At 48.8% G+C, this 23,116-nt stretch overlaps 11 protein-coding genes across 11 annotated transcripts; 7 read left to right on the top strand and 4 right to left on the bottom strand.

Moving 5' to 3' along the window:
- The first annotated feature begins 65 nt into the window (after nucleotides 1-65).
- Nucleotides 66-726, top strand: EDB91DRAFT_707957 (uncharacterized protein). The gene is made up of 5 exons (XM_041328164.1): nucleotides 66-99; nucleotides 156-267; nucleotides 331-462; nucleotides 523-670; nucleotides 722-726. The coding sequence occupies exons 2-4, from the start codon at nucleotides 173-175 to the stop codon at nucleotides 581-583; spliced, it is 288 nt and encodes a 95-aa protein (XP_041173660.1). The 5' UTR covers nucleotides 66-99; nucleotides 156-172; the 3' UTR covers nucleotides 584-670; nucleotides 722-726.
- Nucleotides 377-2,021, top strand: EDB91DRAFT_1153182 (CoA-transferase family III domain-containing protein). Its single transcript, XM_041319510.1, has 7 exons — nucleotides 377-462; nucleotides 509-670; nucleotides 722-780; nucleotides 832-1,091; nucleotides 1,138-1,220; nucleotides 1,265-1,316; nucleotides 1,368-2,021. The coding sequence occupies exons 4-7, from the start codon at nucleotides 870-872 to the stop codon at nucleotides 1,926-1,928; spliced, it is 918 nt and encodes a 305-aa protein (XP_041173659.1). The 5' UTR covers nucleotides 377-462; nucleotides 509-670; nucleotides 722-780; nucleotides 832-869; the 3' UTR covers nucleotides 1,929-2,021.
- Nucleotides 2,022-5,969: 3,948 nt separating this feature from the next.
- On the bottom strand, nucleotides 5,970-7,492 carry EDB91DRAFT_707876 (Lactonase, 7-bladed beta-propeller-domain-containing protein). Its single transcript, XM_041328163.1, has 3 exons — nucleotides 6,924-7,492; nucleotides 6,542-6,845; nucleotides 5,970-6,493 (listed from the first exon to the last, which is right to left on the bottom strand). The coding sequence occupies exons 1-3, from the start codon at nucleotides 7,245-7,247 to the stop codon at nucleotides 6,015-6,017; spliced, it is 1,107 nt and encodes a 368-aa protein (XP_041173658.1). The 5' UTR covers nucleotides 7,248-7,492; the 3' UTR covers nucleotides 5,970-6,014.
- Nucleotides 7,493-8,456: 964 nt separating this feature from the next.
- Nucleotides 8,457-8,843, bottom strand: EDB91DRAFT_1058460 (uncharacterized protein; the record flags this gene model as incomplete). Its single annotated transcript, XM_041314163.1, has 2 exons — nucleotides 8,457-8,663; nucleotides 8,718-8,843. Coding segments are annotated over 2 exons (333 nt in total), but the record flags the coding sequence as incomplete, so codon positions are not given.
- A 90-nt stretch (nucleotides 8,844-8,933) lies between these two features.
- Nucleotides 8,934-9,692, bottom strand: EDB91DRAFT_1153145 (uncharacterized protein). Its single transcript, XM_041319509.1, has 3 exons — nucleotides 9,173-9,692; nucleotides 9,060-9,151; nucleotides 8,934-9,002 (listed from the first exon to the last, which is right to left on the bottom strand). The coding sequence occupies exon 1, from the start codon at nucleotides 9,461-9,463 to the stop codon at nucleotides 9,230-9,232; it is 234 nt and encodes a 77-aa protein (XP_041173656.1). The 5' UTR covers nucleotides 9,464-9,692; the 3' UTR covers nucleotides 8,934-9,002; nucleotides 9,060-9,151; nucleotides 9,173-9,229.
- Nucleotides 9,693-9,811: 119 nt separating this feature from the next.
- Nucleotides 9,812-10,979, top strand: EDB91DRAFT_707539 (uncharacterized protein). Its single transcript, XM_041328160.1, has 4 exons — nucleotides 9,812-9,891; nucleotides 10,070-10,170; nucleotides 10,237-10,827; nucleotides 10,883-10,979. Exons 2-3 carry the CDS (start codon nucleotides 10,107-10,109, stop codon nucleotides 10,638-10,640), a joined length of 468 nt encoding a protein of 155 aa, XP_041173655.1. The 5' UTR covers nucleotides 9,812-9,891; nucleotides 10,070-10,106; the 3' UTR covers nucleotides 10,641-10,827; nucleotides 10,883-10,979.
- EDB91DRAFT_707800 (glycoside hydrolase family 16 protein) lies at nucleotides 10,383-12,522 on the top strand. The gene is made up of 11 exons (XM_041328162.1): nucleotides 10,383-10,827; nucleotides 10,883-11,047; nucleotides 11,114-11,165; nucleotides 11,331-11,357; nucleotides 11,403-11,472; nucleotides 11,534-11,567; nucleotides 11,626-11,739; nucleotides 11,790-11,904; nucleotides 11,955-12,042; nucleotides 12,101-12,163; nucleotides 12,218-12,522. The coding sequence occupies exons 1-11, from the start codon at nucleotides 10,676-10,678 to the stop codon at nucleotides 12,289-12,291; spliced, it is 954 nt and encodes a 317-aa protein (XP_041173654.1). The 5' UTR covers nucleotides 10,383-10,675; the 3' UTR covers nucleotides 12,292-12,522.
- A 938-nt stretch (nucleotides 12,523-13,460) lies between these two features.
- On the top strand, nucleotides 13,461-14,809 carry EDB91DRAFT_707621 (uncharacterized protein). The gene is made up of 5 exons (XM_041328161.1): nucleotides 13,461-13,550; nucleotides 13,599-13,788; nucleotides 13,854-13,929; nucleotides 14,004-14,313; nucleotides 14,367-14,809. Exons 3-5 carry the CDS (start codon nucleotides 13,919-13,921, stop codon nucleotides 14,643-14,645), a joined length of 600 nt encoding a protein of 199 aa, XP_041173653.1. The 5' UTR covers nucleotides 13,461-13,550; nucleotides 13,599-13,788; nucleotides 13,854-13,918; the 3' UTR covers nucleotides 14,646-14,809.
- A 929-nt stretch (nucleotides 14,810-15,738) lies between these two features.
- Nucleotides 15,739-17,379, bottom strand: EDB91DRAFT_1084908 (Rho GTPase activation protein; the record flags this gene model as incomplete). Its single annotated transcript, XM_041315825.1, has 3 exons — nucleotides 15,739-16,376; nucleotides 16,424-16,546; nucleotides 16,587-17,379. The coding sequence occupies 3 exons, from the start codon at nucleotides 17,377-17,379 to the stop codon at nucleotides 15,739-15,741; spliced, it is 1,554 nt and encodes a 517-aa protein (XP_041173652.1).
- Nucleotides 17,380-20,161: 2,782 nt separating this feature from the next.
- EDB91DRAFT_707350 (uncharacterized protein) lies at nucleotides 20,162-21,347 on the top strand. The gene is made up of 3 exons (XM_041328159.1): nucleotides 20,162-20,597; nucleotides 20,659-20,786; nucleotides 20,833-21,347. Exons 1-3 carry the CDS (start codon nucleotides 20,383-20,385, stop codon nucleotides 21,084-21,086), a joined length of 597 nt encoding a protein of 198 aa, XP_041173651.1. The 5' UTR covers nucleotides 20,162-20,382; the 3' UTR covers nucleotides 21,087-21,347.
- Nucleotides 21,348-21,351: 4 nt separating this feature from the next.
- Nucleotides 21,352-22,523, top strand: EDB91DRAFT_1153082 (uncharacterized protein). The gene is made up of 5 exons (XM_041319508.1): nucleotides 21,352-21,751; nucleotides 21,810-21,825; nucleotides 21,854-21,938; nucleotides 22,022-22,036; nucleotides 22,095-22,523. The coding sequence occupies exons 1-5, from the start codon at nucleotides 21,624-21,626 to the stop codon at nucleotides 22,346-22,348; spliced, it is 498 nt and encodes a 165-aa protein (XP_041173650.1). The 5' UTR covers nucleotides 21,352-21,623; the 3' UTR covers nucleotides 22,349-22,523.
- Nucleotides 22,524-23,116: the final 593 nt, after the last annotated feature.

Genomic DNA, 23,116 nt, shown 5'->3' with positions numbered 1-23,116 from the left:
AGCCGCCGGCCCGCTTCGAGAAGGTTCGTGTTCTGGACGGAATGGAACCACTCCTTCCGTTCAACTCTACACGTCTGGTCCTGACTTTACGCGCTGCGAGTAAGTAGTCACTCGCGTTCAAATTTCGTAAATCGGGCCACGACATTCAAATCAAGGATTGGCAATACTAAGTATGGCTCATATGAAAGCACCCAGCTGGTCGAGCATGTTGGTTCCTATGACAAGCGCCGGTAGATGTGTTATGTCCCACAACATATTCGGCCGCCAGTGAGCTTTCAATGCATTACGCATTTCGTTAATCATAAGGTTGCTGATTTAAAGGGCTATTAGGTCTGCGCGCAGAATGTTTACCGTTCCTACAGACCTGCCGCCCGCCCCTTCAGGCGATCTCCCATTGTCAGGAATCCGGGTTCTTGAGCTTGGACAACTCATTGCTGGCCCCTTCTGTGGCCAATTGCTGGGGTAAGCTCTCAATTGCGCGGCTTGATATCATGTAGGACTGTAATAGACATTTTGGTGCAGAGATCATCAAGGTCGAACCACCTTCAACCGGAGACCCACTACGGGTATGGCGCGAACTTGACATTGACGGGACGAGCCCTTGGTTCCGAAGTCTTGCAAGGAACAAGAAGAGCGTTGCTATTGACCTGAGGAAACAGGAAGGAAGACAGTACGTTCAATATAAAGGTTCTGTTCTCTCGAGTTTCATGTCATATCACAGACTCGTAAAACGGTTAGCTGTCAAGAGCGACGTCATAATCGAAAACTTCAAGCCGGGAAGTGAGTCTTATGGTTCGCATATTCGTACCAATCTCATAAATGCACCATTAGCCCTGGAGAAATGGGGTCTTGGGCCACAGGAGTTACACATGGAGAATCCATCCCTGATCTTCACCCGTGTCAGCGGATATGGCCAAACAGGTCCATGGGCTTCGCGACCAGGATATGCGTCCGTATGTGAAGCTGAGTCAGGATTTCGCTTTATCAATGGACAGCCAGACCCGCATACCGGATTGCTTTCGGGACCTCCAACGAGACCCAATATCAGTCTTGGTGACTCTATCGCTGGATTACATGCAGCGTTCGGCACCGTAAGGGGCTAGTAATCCTACATATACGTACCTTGACATTTTCCAGGTGCTTGCGTTGTTGTCGAAGCAGAAAAAAGCTTCACGAGGGAAGCAAGTTGGTGAGACGGTGGATGTGAGCATCATGGAAAGGTAAACATCTACCCTGTTTTTGACGTCAACTGGACATTTTGCAGCATGTTGAACCTGATGGAAGGCATCGTTCCGGAGTATGACCGTAAAGGCAAAGTAAGAACTTACCGCGCCTTGTTTAATCATGATTCCTCATGTTCGTCCTAGGTCCGTGGGCCATCGGGTTCATCGGTGACGGGTATAGTACCCACTAACGCATACCCCTGCCTCCCATCACCATCAACACCCGCTTCGCCAACATACATAATCATCGGCGCAAATGGAGATACCCTCTACGCGCGACTTATGCGTGCCATTGGCCGTGAAGACCTCATAGGACCGTCGTACGCTCACAATCACCATCGCGTCGCACGGCAAGTGGAGATCGAAGAAGCAATTTCAGCGTGGACCAGCCAGAAGCACGTCGAAGAAGTCCTAATTGTTCTCGAGGGTGCTGGAGTACCTGTCGGACGTGTCGTCGGCGTGAAAGAGATTGTGGACGGCGAACAAGTAAAAGCGAGAGGAGCAGTGGAGGACGTGTGGGTTGGTAAAGAGGGAGAGGGTTGGAACGTAAAGATGCCTAGAGTGTTTCCTGTGCTTGAAGGCTGCGATGCGAAGACTAAGTGGGCAGGGCCTGATCTGGGCGCACATACAGATGAGGTCTTAGGGGAATTAGGGGTGAGCGTTGAAAATATTACCCGGCTGAGAGAAGAGGGCGTTATTGGATGAAGGAGTTACTTAGTCCAGCTACTATCCCTTACCATCTATTCGTGATGGACCGTCATTTCGTGAGTCACGCTTTTTCGCGGTGAATTTCGTGACATACCGTTACACCATGTGACAAGCCATCACGTTTCCATGCCCAAAAGTGTGACTCACGAAATAGAGGTTCATCACGAGTAGACCGTAACCGATAGCATCTTCTGCTGTATAATTATATCTCCTTCAATTTTCTGATCCTGTGGTATCGAAAGAATGTAAGCACACATCCGCCGGCTCGTTGTCGACCGTGCACTGTCCATCACGTCATCGATTTGCCGTGTATCTGATCATGTTGCGCCTTTGTCTCTATTTCGCGCGGGTGCGTGCACGTGTCATGGTTTGCTGCAGATTCGAACTGCTATTCCTCATCTGTCCACATATTTACAAACAGTAACACGGGGCCTGGAGTAACGTCCGTGCATGTCGTTGAAGGACATCAAATTTATTTGATGGATGCGCGAGCAGTGAGACTACAACCCATCGGACATCCCAGATGTCTGCGTGCCTTGGCTCACCAGCGTAAATCTGACAAACTGCGGGTAATCTCCCGACCGCAGGTAATCGCTTGTCGATTTGTATCCTAGACGCAGACGATAGTAAGTTGAATCATTAAGAAGCAACAACCATCTGGGCCGGGTGGTGTGCCAGATTGAGATGTAAGTAGAATTCTGGTTGTCCTTCTTCACCGTAAGTTCAGAGAGAGAATCCAACAACGGGTTCGTTCATACGGACCCTTTGAAATAAATGAGATGGACAGTCACTCGCTAGACAAACAACAGCTCGGAATGAAACGATGATCTCCGTGATGTGGGATTCACTTGAATACAGGCTCCCTCTAGTGTTGCGTTGCTTCTTGATCAGAGATGTGTTAATCTGTGATATAAATTTCATATTGGCTGTTAAACACTGTAAAAACACAACTCAAAGAAAACGGTACAAGGCATATCCGTTGGTCGAAAACGAACGCAAGGTTCAAGGACAAGAGTAGATTCTACTGCAAATTGTAAGTCTCTCCAGGGACCACATAAATCATCTGCAAGCTGTCCCTCTGTATGAAGGCCACTTGCGGCTCATCTCGCGCAAAGGTCCCAGATTCCCCTGGCATAATGACAAAGAATCGGCCGGGTTCGTTGTTAGTAGTCACGCGCACTACCATTGGGACATTGTCGCTTTTGTTGACAATGGTTATGTCCGCCATAGTGCCTGTTCGTGTGACCAGAATAGTTAATATACGTACTTAGTGGGCTTAAAACCTCTGAGCGTACCTTTGAGTATAGCAGAAAGATTTGAAACAAGATTTCAACGAACAGGTAAATATATCTGCTGAGGATGGGTTAGACGAGAAAAACCACGCTAGATCTCCGAGGGACTCACTCGGAGCAATTGAAGGAGCGATGAGCAGCTACCTTCAAGACGTCCGGTATTTATATGCACGAAAGACTTTCTTCTGAGCTCAGATTCAAAAATATTCCTGAAGAAACCGCCAAGCGACCAGCTCCTGAATCGCCTGATTTGTCATTGGATGCTTCAATCATGTAAGTTGTTCGTGCCTGCTGTCAAGTAACTGAATAGCAGACGTTATGGGCGAGAAAATGAATTAATTGATGGGCCTAGCGAAGCCAATCAATTAGATCCTCGTGGTCCGGGTGCGAAAAACAACGGGTGATACCATCATTTTCGCTGTCGCGTCGTAAGTGACATTCCCCACATGTGAAATCAAGGGGGATGACTGGTCACTGGTCTTACCGTATTACGCCGTTCTACTGATGAGACACTGTCATCGTAAGTAACATAATTTGGGCGAGTCCTGCGGACCTTTCGCGTCAAATGCAGCTCCGGTAATGCGGTCGGGTCCCGGTAGCATCCTGAATGGAAACCTGAAAGGGATTACGTCTCAAGTGCTGCCAGTACGGGCTGCATGAGCCAATGATCTACGAAAGCAAAAGAGGTCGTAGCGTCCAGTCAAGCGCCGGTCATCAATCAGCTGATAACAACTGGGGAAGCGAGGATTTTCGGACGAGCAATAATACGGTAGTAGACGTTGTGCAATGGCGGTAAGTATTAGTAATTACGAATCTGAGACATTGATTGCTAAGCTGACAGGAGGAGTTGTTAACAGTGACTACTTCAAGACTTGGCTCTGGCACTTGCCTGCACTTCCATTGCGCAGCATCAGATGACGCAACCCTCGGTTTCGGGTACCGAAGAATGTTTGTCATTAGGCTAATTAACAGAATCGGGTTTTTCTATCGGTCGGTTGATTTCTGATCGATCAAGTAACTGAACGTACCCCCCAAAGTTCAAACACTCCTCGCTGTCGAGGGATGCGGCGGTCTTACACTGTTCTGCGTGATGAAAGTGCCGGGGCCAGACTAGTACCAGGCTAGTCACTGATTTCTAGAAAAATCCTCACGGCAAACATTCCTCGGAAGCGAGATTCCATCTTTGTAAGCGAAATAGATTATAGCTCCTTAGAATGGTTGACCACGAGGTGGTGAGTACTTGAGTTACAATGGCAGTTCACCAGCTCTTGGACCATTACGTGCAGAATTCCAACGAGGATGGATTTAAGAAGGGAGGTAGCAAATGCGAAAGACGGGAACCGGGTGCTGATAGCAACTTTACTTGCCCGGGTGATGCGTTTTTGGAAGATTTTGGAGAAAAAAAAGCTGGGCCTAGTATGTGCAGAGCGCAGGGAGTTACACCATCGAGGAAGACGCAGAGATCATCCTTGCTGGAGTACATAATGGAGGTGTGGTGGCGAACCACCATCGCGTCCTGATACGAGGCGGGCTGGTGCTGTGAAGCAGCGTAAAAACGCACTAGTACAGTGCAGCGTCGCAGGGCCTCTAGCAAGACACGTGCTCAAAACTATCAGCCTCGACTGGAATGGCGGACAAGGTAGCGTAGTTCAAATCATTGTGGTGGGCCAGGCACCAGTGACCAAACCCATTCGGGCACTTGAAGATGATAATAACATGTATCCGCAGTCTTTCCCAATGGACGACGCGTATATACGGTGAGCTCGGTGCGGCTGGATATCAGAGTCTGTGTTCACTGTTCAAGCGCTATGTAAGGGCCAGGTTTCCCTTCCTTCCCGCTGCAGACTCTCTCACTTATAGTCCTACTTAGACTCGTTACCAGTCTGACTATACGTCAATTTGAGATGGTGAGATTTTTGACGTATCCAGTTGGGTGACATCAACGAAGAGGAGGTCGAGTTTGCGAGGTTTCATTGGGCTACATTCGCTCGGGATCTAGGAGTCGGAGATATCCAGCTGTCCCCTCCGACCTTCGAATCATTTTCATGCCTTCTCTTTAGTTTCCCGTCTCAAGCCTCTCATCGGGTCTATTCAAATCAGGTTTGCCATCCGAATTATCTCCTCATTCAGACTCCAACTCATGCTCGAGCTCGTCTCTCACCCCAGTCAACCTCGTCTTTCCAGCTATCAACGGTAACTACCAGTGCCAGTCCCTTCCTCCAGGCCTTAAAAAAGGACGACCAAGGGTTATACACCTCAATCACACCACCCAGCTCAGCATCTCGCGCTCGCCTTGATTCCACTCGATCTGCCTCTCGGTTGTCATCGTGGAGCTACTCCTGTGGCCAGCAAGAAATGCAAGACGGAGTACAGAACCCGCGCTTCCAATGCGCTATTTTTTCACTAGGAATCCTGGGGGGCAGCCGGCACACTCCGATGATCGCAATGACAGTAACCTCGTTTACTTCAAGGGGGTTGATAACACCCACCGGGTCCGGTACTTTGCCGACCTTGCTCTACAGACTATGCTGACCGGGTGTTCCGCCCTTGAGGATTCTCTTCGACACTCTGAATTCAATGCTAGTAATCATGATTGTTATAAATCATATCGGCTTTCTTCACGAGCAATATACAAGCCCATACTCGCCTCTTCGATAATGTACTGCACAACTGGGATCCTGAACCTGTTGCAGACACCATAGTTTATCTTACACTAAACTCCTCTAGAATCTATCCAGCATGCGAGGGGACTTATGTCCACGAGTTTACGCCGTGACTCGACAATGCTCTCTCAATACCACAAGAAGCCAGTGGGACATCCCACAACCTCTGCTCCAAGCTTCGCGATTTCTTGGAGTCCCTTGCCACCATCAACCCTCTCAAACACCTTCACTCCACCACCTTCTACACCGCCCACAACCAGATACTGATCTTTGTCACCTCCAAACGTCATCGCCCTGACATGGTTTAACCCCGTACGCACTTCGTTCACTAGTTCTGGCTGGCCCTCTCCGGCGGCGAGAGAGAATATGGCAATTGTGTCACCCTCTGGATTAGGGTCATTTCTATTGGATGCATAGATGAATGTTGCAGGGAAGGATGTATTAGGTTCGGGTAGTAGAATTTCCGCCGCGTACATGTTGTTCGGTATCGGTAACGGTGCAGAAAGCGTGGGCAGAGATGTGAGAGGAGTAGGGGATGCCGGGAGAGGAGGGAGGGTGTGAACAGCAAGCTTTGAGGTAAGCTCCAGCAACGTGTAAAGCGTAGTTCCTGTCGTAACGATCAATATGATTTCAGGAATAGAGGTGAATGACACACCTCGAGCTACAACATGTCGTGGGCCGCCCCCTGCTTCAATGTCAACATGACCACAAATTGCCCACTTGCCATCGCTTCGTTTGGTGAGTCTCCAGACCTTATCTGCACCCAGATCTGGGACAAGGAGCTCATTCTCCTCCTCGTTCAGTGGATTGAAGATGGTTTGATGGGGGTGGGATGACGATTGACGAGCTTTGTCTGTGCCCACATGTTCAAATGGCATCGAAAGCGTCCACGGGTTCGGTGAGAGTATGTAAGGGGCGGATGTTGAGATCGGAAGGGTCGCGATTGTGCCCGATGAGTACTACGTGCAGATGTGAGTGCAAGAAACAGAATAGATCCATTGCTTAGAGCTGGTGAAGTCGACATCGTGGGGACTCACATTTGCAATGATAAGCTCGTCCTCCATGACAAGAAGGCTGCAGGGATCCGTGCCACCACTCTTAGCCCTGGCCACTACTTCTCCTCCCTTAATAGTTTCACCACTTCCATACTTGATCGCGACGATCTCTCCATCTACCTGTTCGAGCCCGGTAAATATGAGAGAGTTATTGGATGGGTGAGATACGATCCATGACGGACGGTATCCAACAGGGGTCTGAGCGAGGAGATTAAGCGTCGGAGGTCCTGTCGATGGTGCTGGATCAAAGGACAGCGTGTAGATCGAGTCGGTGTATGAAGCGACAAGAATCGTCAGCGGTGCCATCACGGTCTCGTTGAATGCACGTAAAAATGTTGATCGTTGATAGAGGGGTTGAGCGTTGAAAGACTGTGGGATTTCGTTTGATTTCGTGTGCTTAAAACACGGCTACATCAATGTGATACGTCTTTTGCCGCCCGACCGGGGTGATGCTCGGAGGCCGACAATTCTCCAGGGGGAAATGGTGCTAGTCACGAGTGGTCGCGTCACCGGCCACCTATGTGGAACTGATCATAGGCGTCCGGGAGCACTTCTTTCGAAGCTGCTCTGTTATCTATAATCTGTAGGGAGACTACTAGGAGTCCGTCCTCAATTAAAAGCACATACCAATCTCTTTGAGGGTACTTAACTGCCAACACGAAAGGAGGTACGATGCACAGGAAGAATCCAGCTAGCCGTCTCCCTCATATTCTGCATCCTATACACTTCTTCATCCACTGCGCCATCTGGTGTAGAGGTAAGCTGTGATATATCTCGAAACTGCTTTTTGAGCGATCATCTGGTCGCGTACAAAGCACACGCTCAATCCACCTCCCGTCGACAACACGCCCCTTGGCGTGCTTTGCAGCGCCCAATTTGAGTCGTTTCCATTCAACATCAATTGACGTGAGAAGGTATGCGGCACGCAAGACGTGCACCTGATTCATTCTGGACTGGCAAGAACGGTCTCGTAATGCCTGGCAGAATGTATGCCGTGGGCTGCCAATTGTTCCTATTCCAGATAGGATATTGGAGTGTCGCCTGGCCTGTGTATGATCGTCATCGTCATCGTCAACTCACTATGGAACTGAGCCACTTGTGCAGCATGTCTGCGATACGCATGTCGACCTGGGAGATTTTGCTGAGGGAATCACTGAACCCTTACTTCGGGAAGGAATGGGTGCGCGAAGAAAAAGGGAGAAGGGAAACAGGATGGCTGCAGCGGCAGGAGGTGACTAGTCGCGTGTTTCTGGAGCACAGTTTTGCCTGGACGCAAGCGTGGTGCGACCTCAGTTTCATCCCGCATCAATCGGTTGATAAACCTCCTGTACGTGAGATATCAACTTGTACGTCACGCATGAAGCCTCTAGATAGTCGTTGCCGTCGCTGGTCTGAGAAATTATCCGGAAATGTGCTCATGCACCACAAAACTGAGTTAAAGTCAACTGGAAACTTTCTAACGATACCTACATGTGCAATAATAGCATAAGAATCGTGAAGTGATTTTAGTGATGCCTACGCCTGCTCCATTCTGGGGTTTATGATACGGCGGAGCAGGTACCTTAAAAGACCACCAGCGTATGCATCGTCTCTTGGAAAGAACTTTCCCGTTTTTATGGTGCACTCGCTCAGTTGCACCTCTGAGACGAATACTGTCACTGTTGTTCCGGTCACCTTCGTATCGACCAAGTCAACAATATTGACATGAGTGGCCTTAACCGCCTGGAATATATGGAAGGTCATTGTGCCGCGGATGGAGACTAGTTGAGCTTCTACCTCGCGGCATGATTTGAGGGTATCAGGAATCGGCGAAACGTGGACGAGCTGACATAAAGTGCGCCATGAGGCAAGATCATCCGCGTCTGTGCCGTAGATGTAGTTGAACTGCTGAACAAGGGCGTCCCCGAGGCTTTCTCTCTCTCTTTGTCCTCCCTATCCCAGTAAAACTCCAGTGAAGCTGACGCGGATGCGTCGTATTCGAACTTGGGATATCATCTTGCGAAAAAAATCGTCTAGAGGTGTCTGTGTATATGTCTAGGAGCGCTCATGCCCGGTGTTGCTCTAGATACACGATATCTTAGCATATATACGAAATTGAAGGCAACCCTATTGGCCTACATCAATGGTGAAATCGTCCCCTTCGACATGCGCAAACTTGCAATGGGAGGCGAATCGACAACTACCAGTCTGTGCATAACCGTAGCACACCCTAGGGGACAATGACATGTCGTAGTAACCAGTGCTACACATCGCACTCGTCCAGAATATAACCAGTGGGGACCTTTATATCACGGAGCGGTTGAACGCATTGTGTTGTTTCCTAGATCACGGTATCCTTGCGCCTCACTAGTCGATATGGAGTTGGGACGCCACATATAGCGGCAGACCCACAATTGACAAAAACTTCCCGTGCAAAGCCAGCTTCTAGACGTGAATGTGGGAGACAGGCGAGCCCACAGTAGGTGACACCGCATCAAGGAAAGCAGAAGAGCCGGGTAACGTGTGTAAGTAGTACAGCACATGTACCCAACGTCGACCAGATAACGGGATCACATCACGTCATGAGTAACAAGTGTTCACTGTTCGTAGCGGCAATCCGCATTTTCCTTGTTGCTGCGACTCCGCACCAGAATTTGTTCATGCCATTCACCCGAAAGTAAGGGATACGGAGAGCAGTCCAGGCTACATAGTGTCATTAAGCATGAGAAGAGAGCAAGGTGTTCTTGAAAACAACGTTCAATGCAAGCATCCATAAACAAAACCATCTAAACTTTTGTATGCAGAACAAATATGCCCAAACATCTTGCTCCAAACCCACCACATTGAACTGAAAATTCACATGCAACTTGTACCACACCGTAACGATTGCGCATGTGAGGTCGAGTTTATTTGGTCCGGGGAATTCCAGTGATACGGTCAAATCTGGCAGAACCAGGACGACTACCGTGATGTGCGTTTTCGAACATGTGCTCCTTAAATCGTTCTTCCGTGGCAGTACTACTCCCCAGTTGCCTGTAGTCAGAAGGAGAGCATAAGGCAAGCTCGGAGTCAAGGACCGCACCTGAGAACAGTCCATGTGCACTCTCGGAGCTTGAGGTATGCATACTCATCACCATTCGCCGTTATAGGCCACTAGCGTGACTTCATTGGTACTATTAAACTCAAATGTGTACGCTCTCTTTTAATTTTTGCAAGAACTCGCGAAAAGATTTGAAGCTCAAGTTCAACTGTAAGTGATCTTTCCAATGCTCTGATACCCCATAGTGCAATCGTCCGAGCTGATTTATTTTTGGAGCACAGAAATTACGCAAATCGAAGGTACGCACCCGTTTCGATAGACTATTATACTATCGGTTAGCACAGGGGCTCCCACTCCGCTTAGCCCGGGCCCGGGTCTTTGAAGCTTGGCGAACTTTGACTTCAGCCTATCCTTTCGGGCTGACGATAATTGTCCATGTTCAGTCTAGGAGCATATCGTTCTGGAAAAGCACCAGACTGAGTGGCGTTTTGTGGTATGGAGCACATGCTTCTGACCATTCCATATCGTTGCTGCGTTGGCTGTGGGTTGTCAAATATTTTCTTTATCTGGAGGTAAGAGGAACGGGGAACGTGATTAAATCAGCTATTGGCTTTCATTGCTATAAAGACCTTTCAGAGGTAAGACATGGGCCAGAAATTGCTTGCTCAACCACCGGTTGACCACTCCTCGCTTATCTCTCGAGTCTTTCTACATCATGCGTATCAACTATCTTTTTTTCGTTATCTTGACCCGCGCTGTGCACACGACATTGGGTGCGACGTATTACAGGACGAGCCAACTCGCAGGCCAGAGCTTCCTTGACGCGTTTAATTTCCAAGCCATCTCGGACCCTACCAACGGCAGAGTGTAAGACATTATCTGAATCGCATTACTTGAAGGCTGATTCAAGTCACTACCCCAGGACCTATGTCGACGAGAGTACCGCCCAAGCGGATGGACTCGTTTCAGTGGCTAATAACAAACTCACTCTCCGAGCAGACTATACTACGCGGCTGTCTTCTTCCGACCCAGGAAGAAAATCTTTTCGAATCCAGTCAAATTCCCAGTATACAACTCATGTGGCAATGTACGTCTAGGCGGACCCGTAGCATGGGTGCAAAGCCTAAGAAGAATCATACTAATCTTAATTCAGTTTCGACATTGCGCATATGCCACAAGGTTGTGGGACATGGCCGGCTGTTTGTGCGTGCAATCTCTTATGGTTGATTGGCTTGAATCTAACTACAAGTTAGGGTTAGTGCGACTCAACGTCTCAGTGTTTTCCCGCCTGACGAGTGCATCGCAATGCCATTAATTTGATAGGGTATGTCCCTTTGTAGGATGATTTCTTTCATTAATATTAATCACAGGAAGTCGGGGGAAACTGGCCTAATGAAGTATGTTCAGAGTATGTCGGTTTCTGTGATAACTCATGGTTACAGGGCGAAGTGGATATCGTAGAAGGTGTCAACGATCAAACGCCTAACAGATGCAGTCTACACACAAGTTCCGGTGAGATCATGTTTTGGGTCCTATAGAAGTACAAGCTACGGGTACTGAAATTAGTTTTCAGGTTGCACAATGCCCTCTTCTCGCTCAATGACGGGGTCAGGGCATTTGTCGAGTCTTCGTTATTTGGTGATATCTGACACAAATTGAATTTAGTACTGTCGATGGTACAGATTGCAGCGCATACGATAACTACAATGCAGGATGTGGGGTCGAGTTCAATGACAACCTGAGCTATGGCCCGAATTTTAACAACAACGGGGGTGGCTGGTATGTATGCCATCTCGGTCATTAGCTCCACCAGAATTACACAAAACCAGGTACGCGGTAGAACGGAGTTCAAGCTACATCAAAGTTTTCTTTTGGGAGAGGACGAGTGGTTCCGTTCCAAGCGACGTCAAGTCTCCCGGGTCAAGCATCAATACTAGCAATTGGGTACGCCCTTCCCGCAGCCCCTGACAACCCTAATCAATATATTTCTAAAGGGGACACCCGTCGCATATTTTCCCAGTACTGATTGCAACTTTTCTACTTACTTTGGAGCACACAACATCATAATCAACCTTACATTCTGTGTGTAGTCATCGTCGTTTTTGACCTTTAACGTGAACTGATAAACATGGCTTACCAGGTGGAGATTGGGCAGGTAGCAGCTCAGCTTACTCCGCGTCCGGTTGTCCGTCTACATGCGTCGGTGAGTATCAACTCCTCTAGTGAGCATCTCGAAAACCTCATCCTATTCTGTCAGACTACGTAAACAACAACCCGTCAGCATTCAGCAACGCTTATTTCGAGTTCAACTCGTTGAACATCTACCAGTGAGGCGAGCCTTTTGTATGAAATGCCGTGCTAGCAGTTACGAAGTATTAAATTGTATTAACATTGTATACCCAGAAATCAGGGGCTAAGTAAATGCTTACAAGCAGTTTTGATCTCTGGGTGTGATATGGAGATGAATCCTGCCTATGGCGAGCTGGCAATGATGCAACTTGTAGTGGTGAACGCATTAAGTCCGGCAACCTCGCGGCGTTGGTGTCCTGTAGACAGAAACGGCAAACGCATAACCTTGGCAGACCTTGGCTGCGGAGGTCTCGTCATATTTCACTTGGACTCATCTCACCAATATTAAATTTCTTATACTATGTCTCCCCAAAGATCACGTACATCGAGGTGGGATATGATGCTGTGTACATCGCTGCCAGGCTGGTCGTCATGCGTTGAAGTCACAAGAAAGACGAGACTCGGCACACGGAGTGTTTCTCTTGGCTTGTTAGCTTCTGGTTTCTTCCATTTGTAAAGCTAACCATATTGGATCCTTCACATCTAGAGCTGGATATGCGCAATGGACGGGGACATGCTCAGACACTGCTCTCCCCCGCAGGACGGCAAGGCCTACCTCAATTTACCTCGACAAGTGGTGATGGATAGGATCTATCATCTGACCCTACTAAGAAACAAAACCCCAGCGACTGCACCAGGACCTCCGGCACTCCTACAGAAGACCCGCGCCAGATCTATCCGGTATAGAGTCGATCGTTGTTCTTGGGTGTGTGCCCTCGAAACAAGGGTCCATTCCCCGGTCACTTGATCCTAGGACTATTCTTTATCAGAAGGACTACATAATTCTGGTTGCCTCACGGCATCCGTGCAGTCGCAGCACAGAAGGTGTATCCTCAATTGTTACGGCCACTCTTAACACGAGGTTTTCTGCAAATGGACACTGGCGCAATTCTGGTGTGCCTTAAATTCCTGTAGATCTAGAGGAACTTGTGCATGGTCGTGCGTGCCTATGCTGTATCAGTTCACCTATCGGCTACTCGATACAAGTTATGGTATGTTGCATTAGTACTGCCCCAAACCGCGATACTGATTTGATGACTTTCTCGGTAGAGAGAGAGAGAGAAATTCTATATTTATATACCGCAACAAACAAAGTGAGCTGTTAAGACGCGGTGCCCTGTTAGGGCTGTGCTGGGGAGTGTTGTAACAGGGTGAGGGATGTAGGTATAGTACGAATAGCCAAGCGGTCCGCGTTTGATGAGTTTTGGTGTGCGTGTGGCTTTCTCGGTAGAGAATCGTATGTAAGTATGTTATATATGCAAGTAATGTCATCCAATTACAAAATGCAGCAGGCCGTTATTCATGTATTCGGCTTCCGGGAAGAGTACTAACGTAATGTTCACCTTGACTTCACATGAACCCACAACTATTGAATGCCCTGTCTTCATCATTTGTGGGTCAGTTGCCATATCTAGCTGACGATAATCCTCTTCGCAGGGTTCTTCGTGGGCGCGTACGGGAATTCGAGTAAGCCACGAGGTGATTAATGAATGAATGCTCCGCTGTCGTGACTTACATAAGAGTCTGTTCGCGATGTGGCATAGCACAGGGGTTCTCCCATCTTCTGTGTCCCCATAAGCCCATCCCCCCACCAGTATTATGCCCTCTGATGCCAAAGAGGTAAGCTCCGACACATCTCCTATACTTGTTTTGAACACAAAATATTGATAGCGAAGAATGCGCGAACGCGCCAGTGCAAGGCGCACGCCTACTCCACCCGCCGCCGACGACATGCCCCTCGCCGCGTTTTTCGCTCAATTTCAATCCTTCTCATTCAATGCCAATCAGTCCTCAAACAAGAACTTCGATCGCCTGATCAAGGTCCTCAATTTTGGACCCAACGACCCGCAGAGGCGTGCGGCACGGGAGGGATTTAAAGACGCGCTCGTTCTGGAGTTCAATGAACGTTTCGGAACTGACGGGAACGATATTGCTGCCTGGCAGAATTTATGCTGTGTGCTACGAATCGTTCCTGTTCCAGATACGATCCAGGAGTGTCGCCAGGTTTGTGGATGATTATTGTGGCGAGTTACCGTGGCGCTGAGCTGGTTGTGCAGCGCGTTTGGGATACGCATGTCAACCTTGTAGACCTGGTTGATACAGCGAGGAATGGGACGCCTGTAGAGCTGTTTGCATCCCTGGGGGAACTGACTGCATATACTCTCCAGACGAAAAAATTCTTTCCGAAACACAATGCGTATGAAGGCGGGTTACTGAAGGAGTTGCTGAGAGAAATTATAAACACGTACCACGGGAAACGCAGGAATGGGAGCTCGAAGAGAAAAGAAAGGAAGAAGAAACAGAAGGCCGCAAAGGCGGCGGCAGGAGGTGACTGAACGTATTTAGTAGCCCAGACCAATGGCTGGGGCTGTCCTCCTTTTGAATTCGTTTCGCAACATTCGCTTTTTCTACTACGTTTTCTGTACATGCAGTATGACGATCCAGCGACTTGCAACACTTACCTTGTACATGGAACTTTTTCCGAGAACGTGTGCACGTTTAACATGGCCACATTACAGTCTCGAGTCCAACTCCACTGGAACTACTATGTAGTAGTACGGAGTAGTACTGCCAGAATCGTGTATTATGGCCTAAGCTACTATTAGAGGTGATGTGATGTGATAACTACGCCTGTACCGTCGTGTATAATCTGGTGTGCTCCGTCACTCTGCCTTGGTGCTGACCTGCAGCGAATCCCTTGTACTGTCAGGTACGTTTAGATTGTGTGACTTCCTCTCCCCAAACGTCCTCTCCAGCTGCTCAACCTTTTCAGAAAGTAAGTGCGCTTCATCATTGGCCTTGAAGGTTTCATTTATGGCATCGACAACGACCAAAGTATTGCGCCGGAGATCGTTTTCCAGGCGTGCGATGCGTACTCGAGCATCGAGAAGTAGGCTTTCTGGTGGATCCCTTAAAGTGCGTTCAGGAAGCTTCGAATCCGATGATGTACCAGGGCTAACCCGCGCATTCGCGAATGCTGGGAATAAATAAGAATCATATTCCGAGCACATCTACAGAACGCTCACCCTTCGAGAATACGTCTGGAAGGTCCTCCCTAGAAGTCTTCCTTAGATGCGAAGTGAACGCACTATGCCGGCGACCTGTGCATATTTATTGGGGTAAGAATGTGATTGGAAGATCGCATAAACAAACCTGGTTGTTTTCGCCTCGAAGGCCGGGAAGATCTCGGCGATACTTCCTCACCTGACTCTGGCGTGGATTCTATGCTCCGCTTCTTACGATGCCGGGTGGTACTGGACTCCGCTTGATCAGTGGGGAGAAGACGAGTACGAGGAACGGTCACTGTCCGACGAACGACTGCGACGTGAACTAGGGGTCTTCAGAAGTGGGCTACCATCCTTGCCTTCCACATTCGGCAGTTCCTCTTGATTGGTGGTGGGGGTAGATGGCCGCGACATTCCGCACGCATCAGTGAGGAGACCTTCTGAGATCTTGTGCCACCTCGATAATAACCAAACCATCATCTTCTGCGACGACACCTTCGCCGTCGTACCCAGGAATCCTAGGCCCAAAGATCCGCGCGATGTCCTCAAATTGTATGCCGTTCTCCGGACAAAGGGGAAGTTGAGTGAAAAATCCGCAGAGATAGATCAGTAGAGAGAGTTGGCCTATAGGCAGGAAGCGTAGAATTACTTGTGCGACCATGATCTGGTGACGTTCGATGTCACCGTCGTTCCCAAGATGAAGGTCATCATGATCCTTAGATTGCTTTTGATGCTGTTTGGCTGACATGGGAAGCAAGAGCGGCAGCTCGCCTCTAGCACGTTTCTCCTCTTCTTCCGCGTCCTGCTGACTTCGCCTTACATCTTCGCGCTTCACGCTGGGTTTAACGCACCAGTGCCAGAATCCGCTGTAAAGTCTAGGATCAAGGAGAGGCTGGGGGAGACCGGAGATGAATGTGGATAAGACTGCGCAAATGTCCGGCATAGTCTGTCCGTGCATGCTGAATTTTGCCCCATAATCGGCGCTGGAGTCGTAGATGTCGATTAACTGTATGTGTCGATCGCGGCTAGGTAACGTGCGGAACAACCCTTGTTGGTAGATACCTGATGGGCGTAAATGATGAATCGACTTGAGGAAGGAAAGAAGTTACCTGTTCTTGTCAGCTCTTCTACACAGGCAACGACAAGGGTCGGTATGTCGTGCTGATGTTCGCCCATAGTGATCATGGATGAGGCATGAATCAAGACGTCACGTAATGGCGCTCCTATGACGTCTGTCGTAATGTTAGCGTCAAGCGAAAACAGCATACGAACAGAACAGACGGAATTTTGGATCTCTCTTCTCAGCTTTACCTCTACGCTTTTCACGGAGCTTCTCTCGTAATTCTCCTTCCTCTCTGTACAACTCCAATACATCCTCATCAAAAGAGATGTGATCCATCGCACGATGTTTCTCACGTCGAACGAGCTTGTCGAGCCTAGGATACAGAATGTGCGGTTTCGGTCGAGGTGCTTGAGGTTTGCCCCGCTCTACCAGCATCTTCGGATCGCGCTGGCGTTGATCTTCTTCGATGCGCCTGCTGCCTCGTGGCAGGTGGTCGTACGAGGAAGAGATAGTGTTCTGATGTGACATATAATCCAGTTGAAGGCCGCACGCCCGAGCCTGCCTGTCCCTCTCTATTTCCGCGGACGATGGTCTTGGTATGCGCCTGATGTCTGGCATGCTCTGTTGCTGCTGGAAGGCATGCGGTGGCAAAGAACTACGTTTCTGATGGTCATCAAGATCGCGAGGTGTTCGTTGGTAATTAGCATGATGTGAAGCATTATATTGCTGGCGTTTATCATATCCACGAGGCATCCACGGAGCCTGACCACGACTATATGGGGTGGTGGGCGAACGGGGAGAGTCATTGTACGAGGAGTACAGTGAACTGGGGGTTTGATGCGGCGGATACATATCTACGCGAGGCACTGAGGGAAGAGCATGTGATGTTCGAGGAGGTTGCTGGAAGGAGGAGTCTGAAGGGTGATGAGTATGTAGAAGATTTGGTTTGCGCAGTATGCTGCGCGGACGCAGAGTGTCATTGGGTGGATGGGCGCCAGGCATTCTCGGGCTATCGTTGCCGTCATTCGGTCGGTCGCCCGAGTAAGACGGCGGATAATGAGCATACGAGGCAGATCGCATCCCGAGGCCAGTAGGAAGGAAATATAACCCTGGAAATATAATGCACCTATCAACACAAATGGACCTTACTACGAAGGGTCAACGTGGGTTGAGAAAGAGAAATTGACTTCCGGTGCCGTGCGAGGAAGACTCTTTTAAGCTAGCTTGGTCGGTCTGAGTCCGTCTCAGGTGGCTCTAAGTATTCAGACCGGTCGAGGCTGAGACGCCGCATGTATAATGTGGGGGCCTGTTAAGCTGGCTGCAGTATTTCATTTCAGACCGACTCTATGGTAGAAAGCGCCTATTCTAGAAATGGGAATTACACGGTGAGAGAACCGAGAGAGAAAGCTCACAGCATGTCTGGGTGGGACAATCAGGAATCTGTGATAAATCTTGAGAAAGAGGTGAGGGTTACGTGTCTGGTTGTACAAACAAAATCTGATAGTGTCCTGTACCTTGACCAACCGTGAGTCTCGAAAACTAGACCAGCCTAAAAGGTATTAGAGTTGAGTCAGGACCCTCAATGACCAATGAAAGAACATCTAGTCAGGTCCAGCCAGGTCCAGACTCCAGACCGCAGATAATCTCAGATGATCCCTCGCGGACTCACTGGACTCTGGCAAAGTTCCGCGAAGAATTATAAAGCTTCGGAGAGAATCCGAGCAAGCTCCATGGGACTGATAAGAACTAGAAGTGTGAGTGGCAGAATGTCTTCTCTGCATGAAACCGAATCCCTGGAAGACTTATTGCAGCTTACTAAATTCGAGTAGAAAGTCGACGGAAGTTCCTGACCAGGACCGCAGCATCCGAATCAGTGCGCCCACTCGGAGTTCCATGTAGTCCCGGTAATAGCCTGCCCGCGGGCAGTTCTACGTTCTAACCTGTGACCGCACTGCGCAGCTTCTCGTTCTACCTTATAATTATTCTCGCCACAGTGGCCCAGTACTGTTCTGCCAGTTGTCTATATGTATCAGCCCATTAGGCGGTCGAGTTTACTAAGCAGCGACGTGGCCCACGAGTTGGGCTTGCTTGAGTTTAGTAGCGAACGACACTCTTAATCATCCTATATCAGATGCATAATAAAACAATCTTCCTCTATTCGGAGTGCGGACCGCCAAGTTATTGGGATAGAGGCAAAATATTATAATGGTTAACGGTATGTGTAAGCCCGTATCCAAAATCGCATGTTCATATTCATTCCATCCCGATTCCCTTAGGCCTGCTCTGTCTGGTTTCATTTCGCATGCCATCCGAGTCTGTCAACGTCTTCCAGCCTCTTCCAGCTTGAACTTCAGGATCCCTTTGATGTCTGTTCATTCGCAATCATTGAATACCTCTCATAATGGTATGGTTGCACACTACTGCTTGCATCCAAAGATTCCAAACGATGTAAACAGTCTACGCGGAACCCATGCCGCCACTTCAACGTAGCGGATTTGAACTCGAAAAGACTCGGAGAGGCTTGCTTTCGATTCTCATTGAATACGACTCGGCGGGAATTTCATCCAGTTATGAACGCTGATGATTCGGAAATACAGTATAGCATGTAGGACATGGCAACTTCCAAGAGGCCGAAGAAGATGGAAACTCTCATATCCGAGCTGCGCTGGTCAGAACCTAGGTTTTGAAGTACGATCAATGGTCTGCTCATACTCAAATGTAGGCTATTTAACGTGAAAGTCTGACATGGTGGATTTGGCAGATGACTGGGAATGCCACATAGCGGATAAAGAGATGTCATAAGCAAAGTCACGGTGAGACATCACCCTCACGCTGTCATATTATCGTTCTAGTCACTGACCGATTTCCACAGTAGTATGCTCATTACAGGCCCTGTGGCGGATGTGCACAAATGATTTTTTACGTTCCGCGGGAATGCTACTGCGGAATGGACCACATCAACTAAACTCCGTCTTCGGCATTCAAACCAACGTCATTGTCGATCAACCACCATCGTTCCTGCATCCGCGACAGGGAAAACTATTCTCGCACCGACGAACACTGTTCTGCCGTTCTTGCGCCAGATGCTATTGGCTAAAATTTTAGGTCTGCCTGTAACGAAGAAGGCGGGTGAGCACAACATATCGCTACACCGAAGAATTCATCGAAGCGGGGAAGCGGGTGTCTGTTCGTGCATGCGCTGACCTCGTTTTCTTACCTCGGAGCCACGAGTTGCTCGGGCCAGGTCGGCACCACTGTTACAAATGCCCAGTGGTGGCGCGCTGCTTTGACTAGGTTTCGGGCCGACACTACGGAACTCTTCGGGGGTACTATGTATTCTATATTGTGACCCCTTGTGGCACTCGGAGTCGAAATTCACCGATTTCCGTGCGTTCGCGCCGATGAACCAATAAATCGGAAATGAACGAAAATACATTGGGATATAAAACTGATGTATCTACTCGCAAGAACCTTGATCCAATTCTGGAGGTACTAATCAGCTACTGAAGTACAGTCTACCTGACGCACATCCTTTATGCACCAGTTCTCTCGACGAGTGTATGATTCGTTCAAAAACTCCATCAGCCCTGCCCAGGGCTCCGAAAGGCTCCGAGCATGTGTTTCAGACCAATTCAATTTCGGACGTTAGACTTGGCATGATTTTTCCACGCTTTTGCCACGTGTGGCGCTGTGGCGTTTATATGTCAGTCCACGTCTGTTTGATGTTCGACAACATACTTGCTCAAAGTTCCTACATGCCGCATGATCATATAGGAAAATATCATGTCATGATTTTCGTAACCAGTACCAATGTGCCTTGACCGACCCCATCCCTAGCCCAAAGGGGCCTCGGATGACCGTCGAAAAATTTATCCTGCCTGGCTGCTTGGCAACTTGGCAAGCAGTCTCAGGGCCTAGTCTGTACCTACCGATCGATGGACGGAATATCAGCGAGTGCCAGCGGGTGCCAGCTTGTCTGACATCCTTCCCACGCTTGCGCCTTAAATGCAGCACCTGCAAGGACATACCTTGTCAGACACCTGTTGCCAACTTGCATCGATCATGATTTTCAAGTCCCTCGTCATCGTTGCTGCAGCAGCTCTGGCTGTCAACGCCCAAACATCGGCCACAACATCTCCTGCTGCAGTTCCAAGCGGTCTCACAGAATGCATCATTTCGTGCTCGGCCCAAGCAGCCTCCGCTGGAGGCTGTTCCAGCTAGTAAGTTGGCTAACTTTCAGATAGCACTTGAGCAATGTGAATCTTACGTCTTCGATTTTAGCACCGACCTTGCTTGTGTTTGTACCTCGACTGCATTCCAGGATGCTGCTGCCGCGTGCTTGCAGGCTAACTGCACTACTGCCGAGATCGCTGCGGCCGACCAGGCCCAGATATCTGAGTGTTCATCGCGTACGTCATTTCTCTTCCAAATGTGTGCTGGAGCTGATGAAACTAGTTTCCGGGAATGCGACGACTTCGTCCGCAACGCCGAGCGCCACGTCGCCCACGACATCTGCCACGTCATCTACCACGTCGTCTGCTTCGTCTACCAAAACATCTGGAGCTGCCACATCTGGTGCTGCCGCGGGTCTCGTACCTTCATTTGCTCTCAACAGTCCATTTGGCGGGCTCGTTGCCCTTGCTGGTGCCCTTAGTGGGAGCAGCGTTCGTCCTTTGATTCCATTAGTAAATGGCACAACTATGGAATGACGTGGCATTGACTCGACCTCGATATCTCTTCTTATTTTCACTCCGGTCGCGGACATTTGCTTATGATTTTTTAAAGTCTTGAGCAAGGGCGTTGACAAGGACTTATTGGATTATTGAATGTGTACCTTTATTATTTGACATTACTCTTGAGGCCCTGAGGTACCATTCAAACCAAATGCAACATATAATAATTAGATATCTTATCCTTGGCCAGCCTGCCACCAGCATCCTCGATTTGACTTATCGGTAAATATCGTGGGTGTACTAAGAATGTAAATAACCCTCAAAGCCGTGTGAGCCTGTGAGGTGGAGCTGGGCACCAAGTTCAAGCTATGCACTGCGCCATGACTTGGCCCGAAATGCTGATTGCCTTGCGGTTTAGGTCGTGCAGTGCTGATTATTAGAACCTGGTCACCGCGAGTGCAATGTGCATACACACGAAGGGGAACGTGGTCGATGGTCACGGTTCCATTTTGATCACCCGCTTCAACTATTAGCGCCCAAAACTCTTCGTACTAGACCTCGCTCCTGAGCCGCATGCACTGTTCACTCATTTTCGTCTGTCTGCTTGTCTCTGGTTTCTGTGTGGCCCAGAATTACACCCTTCCTCAATGTGCGGAGGTCTGTGCGGGGACGGCTGCGACGGCTGCTGGTTGCTATTCATAGTGAGTTTTTCAACCATTATACAATGCCAAGGTCACCAAGGAAAATTCGATTGTATAGCTCGAACGCCACATGTGTGTGTGCCTCCGAGCCGTTTCAGTCAGCCTATTCAGACATGCTTCAATACAAATTGTAATACAACAACGCAAGGGAGTGCCTGGCAGTATTACAGCAACTTATGCACTGGTGGTGGGTCCTTGTGTTGAGTTAAAAATCTGAGCGTTTCTTCTTATACAAGCCTCAGGCCCCTCAGTTGATTGGTTCTGGCGCAGCCAAGTCTACCTCAGGTATGATCAGCAGTCATACGGTAACGGAGAATTTCTGAATGTTGACGGTCACGAGCAGGCAAGACTACAACCATCAAAAGCACTTCACCGGAACCTGTATCTACAACCTCGCATACATCTACAACCTCGCATGCATCGTCAGCCCCAACGTCCTCAGTGTCATCAAGCGCGTCGACGAATATTTCAAATACTACAACTTCTGCAAGCCAAACGCCAACGTCAAAATCTGGAGCACTTGGGACTGATGTCATGATGAAGCTACGTGGCATCATGATCATGGCGGTTGTTGCCGGTGGAGTTCTCATCCTGTGATGATATCATATATTGCTCCGCGGGATTATTTGTATTGAATTCTGGAGAACGTTAAGTAGTGGGGGAAGATGTTGAGTTGGACACGGGGGACGGATATATAAGTATATAAACCGTTGGAAGACCGCGGCAAGCCTAATTCTTGGACTTTTTTAATACAAGCCTGATGCATCCTAATACATAGTAAGAGCTGAGGGGATAAATTAAAAGAGTAAAGAGCCGGCGGGAACTGAGTCTGTAAATGGATAAGTAGAATAAGTATGTAATAATTCAGTCCACTGCAAGTCCACTGAGTTATTTTTGTGGTCACCCAACACTCTATGTCAACCTTCAAGGTATCCGTCGGGATCGAAGAAAGTTTACACATGAGCCGGGCATGGGGTTTCAGATAGTCCGGTTAGACCCGACCCGGTGTAGAAAGCCAAGAAGGCAAGGGATGACATTGACAAGGAAGTGCGACACATCGTACGTATGTCAGAGTCCTGAAGGGACCTAGCAGCCGATGTAGTCCCTAATATATCGTCAGTCTCTTTGTTCAACGTATTAATCATCCCTGGCACAACGAATTAATAGAGGTTACGTAGAGGTCGGTGCAGTTTGGCAGTGCTTAACCACGAGTCTGATTTGGAACAAGGGGATGGTCACAGTTGAAAGCGCTGGCATTTAGTTAACCATACAGATAGATCATGTGGTCCGAGTCACGCAGTTACAGCCGACCTGATAGATGATAATATCATGATCCATGAAACTAAAGCAGTACTAGTTGGTTAG

Source organism: Suillus paluster (genome assembly GCF_016628075.1).
Source record: "Suillus paluster strain FC165 chromosome Unknown EDB91scaffold_61, whole genome shotgun sequence".
NCBI classification, from domain to species: Eukaryota; Fungi; Basidiomycota; class Agaricomycetes; order Boletales; family Suillaceae; genus Suillus; species Suillus paluster.
The sequence above is the reverse complement of the archived record's forward strand: the minus strand, read 5'-3'. Positions and strand labels throughout refer to the sequence as shown.

Excerpts from the sequence above, each read along its gene's own strand:
- EDB91DRAFT_707539 (XM_041328160.1), top strand. The coding sequence starts at position 10,107 with ATGTGTACGCTCTCTTTTAATTTTTGCAAGAACTCGCGAAAAGATTTG. Across the intron at positions 10,171-10,236 it reads TTTGAAGCTCAAGTTCAACT|CACAGAAATTACGCAAATCG; the intron begins GTAAGTGATCTT and ends TTATTTTTGGAG.
- EDB91DRAFT_707876 (XM_041328163.1), bottom strand. The coding sequence starts at position 7,247 with ATGGCACCGCTGACGATTCTTGTCGCTTCATACACCGACTCGATCTAC. Across the intron at positions 6,846-6,923 it reads ACGAGCTTATCATTGCAAAT|TACTCATCGGGCACAATCGC; the intron begins GTGAGTCCCCAC and ends ATCTGCACGTAG. Across the intron at positions 6,494-6,541 it reads ACGACATGTTGTAGCTCGAG|GAACTACGCTTTACACGTTG; the intron begins GTGTGTCATTCA and ends TCGTTACGACAG.
- EDB91DRAFT_707800 (XM_041328162.1), top strand. The coding sequence starts at position 10,676 with ATGCGTATCAACTATCTTTTTTTCGTTATCTTGACCCGCGCTGTGCAC. Across the intron at positions 11,358-11,402 it reads GGGGAAACTGGCCTAATGAA|GGCGAAGTGGATATCGTAGA; the intron begins GTATGTTCAGAG and ends TCATGGTTACAG. Across the intron at positions 12,043-12,100 it reads CATAATCAACCTTACATTCT|GTGGAGATTGGGCAGGTAGC; the intron begins GTGTGTAGTCAT and ends ATGGCTTACCAG.
- EDB91DRAFT_1153182 (XM_041319510.1), top strand. The coding sequence starts at position 870 with ATGGAGAATCCATCCCTGATCTTCACCCGTGTCAGCGGATATGGCCAA. Across the intron at positions 1,092-1,137 it reads TACATGCAGCGTTCGGCACC|GTGCTTGCGTTGTTGTCGAA; the intron begins GTAAGGGGCTAG and ends GACATTTTCCAG. Across the intron at positions 1,221-1,264 it reads GATGTGAGCATCATGGAAAG|CATGTTGAACCTGATGGAAG; the intron begins GTAAACATCTAC and ends GACATTTTGCAG.
- EDB91DRAFT_1153082 (XM_041319508.1), top strand. The coding sequence starts at position 21,624 with ATGCACTGTTCACTCATTTTCGTCTGTCTGCTTGTCTCTGGTTTCTGT.
- EDB91DRAFT_707350 (XM_041328159.1), top strand. The coding sequence starts at position 20,383 with ATGCAGCACCTGCAAGGACATACCTTGTCAGACACCTGTTGCCAACTT. Across the intron at positions 20,598-20,658 it reads GCTGGAGGCTGTTCCAGCTA|CACCGACCTTGCTTGTGTTT; the intron begins GTAAGTTGGCTA and ends CTTCGATTTTAG. Across the intron at positions 20,787-20,832 it reads GATATCTGAGTGTTCATCGC|TTTCCGGGAATGCGACGACT; the intron begins GTACGTCATTTC and ends TGATGAAACTAG.
- EDB91DRAFT_1153145 (XM_041319509.1), bottom strand. The coding sequence starts at position 9,463 with ATGTGCTGTACTACTTACACACGTTACCCGGCTCTTCTGCTTTCCTTG.
- EDB91DRAFT_707957 (XM_041328164.1), top strand. The coding sequence starts at position 173 with ATGGCTCATATGAAAGCACCCAGCTGGTCGAGCATGTTGGTTCCTATG. Across the intron at positions 268-330 it reads CACAACATATTCGGCCGCCA|GTCTGCGCGCAGAATGTTTA; the intron begins GTGAGCTTTCAA and ends AAGGGCTATTAG. Across the intron at positions 463-522 it reads TTCTGTGGCCAATTGCTGGG|AGATCATCAAGGTCGAACCA; the intron begins GTAAGCTCTCAA and ends ATTTTGGTGCAG.
- EDB91DRAFT_707621 (XM_041328161.1), top strand. Across the intron at positions 14,314-14,366 it reads CGATCCAGGAGTGTCGCCAG|CGCGTTTGGGATACGCATGT; the intron begins GTTTGTGGATGA and ends CTGGTTGTGCAG.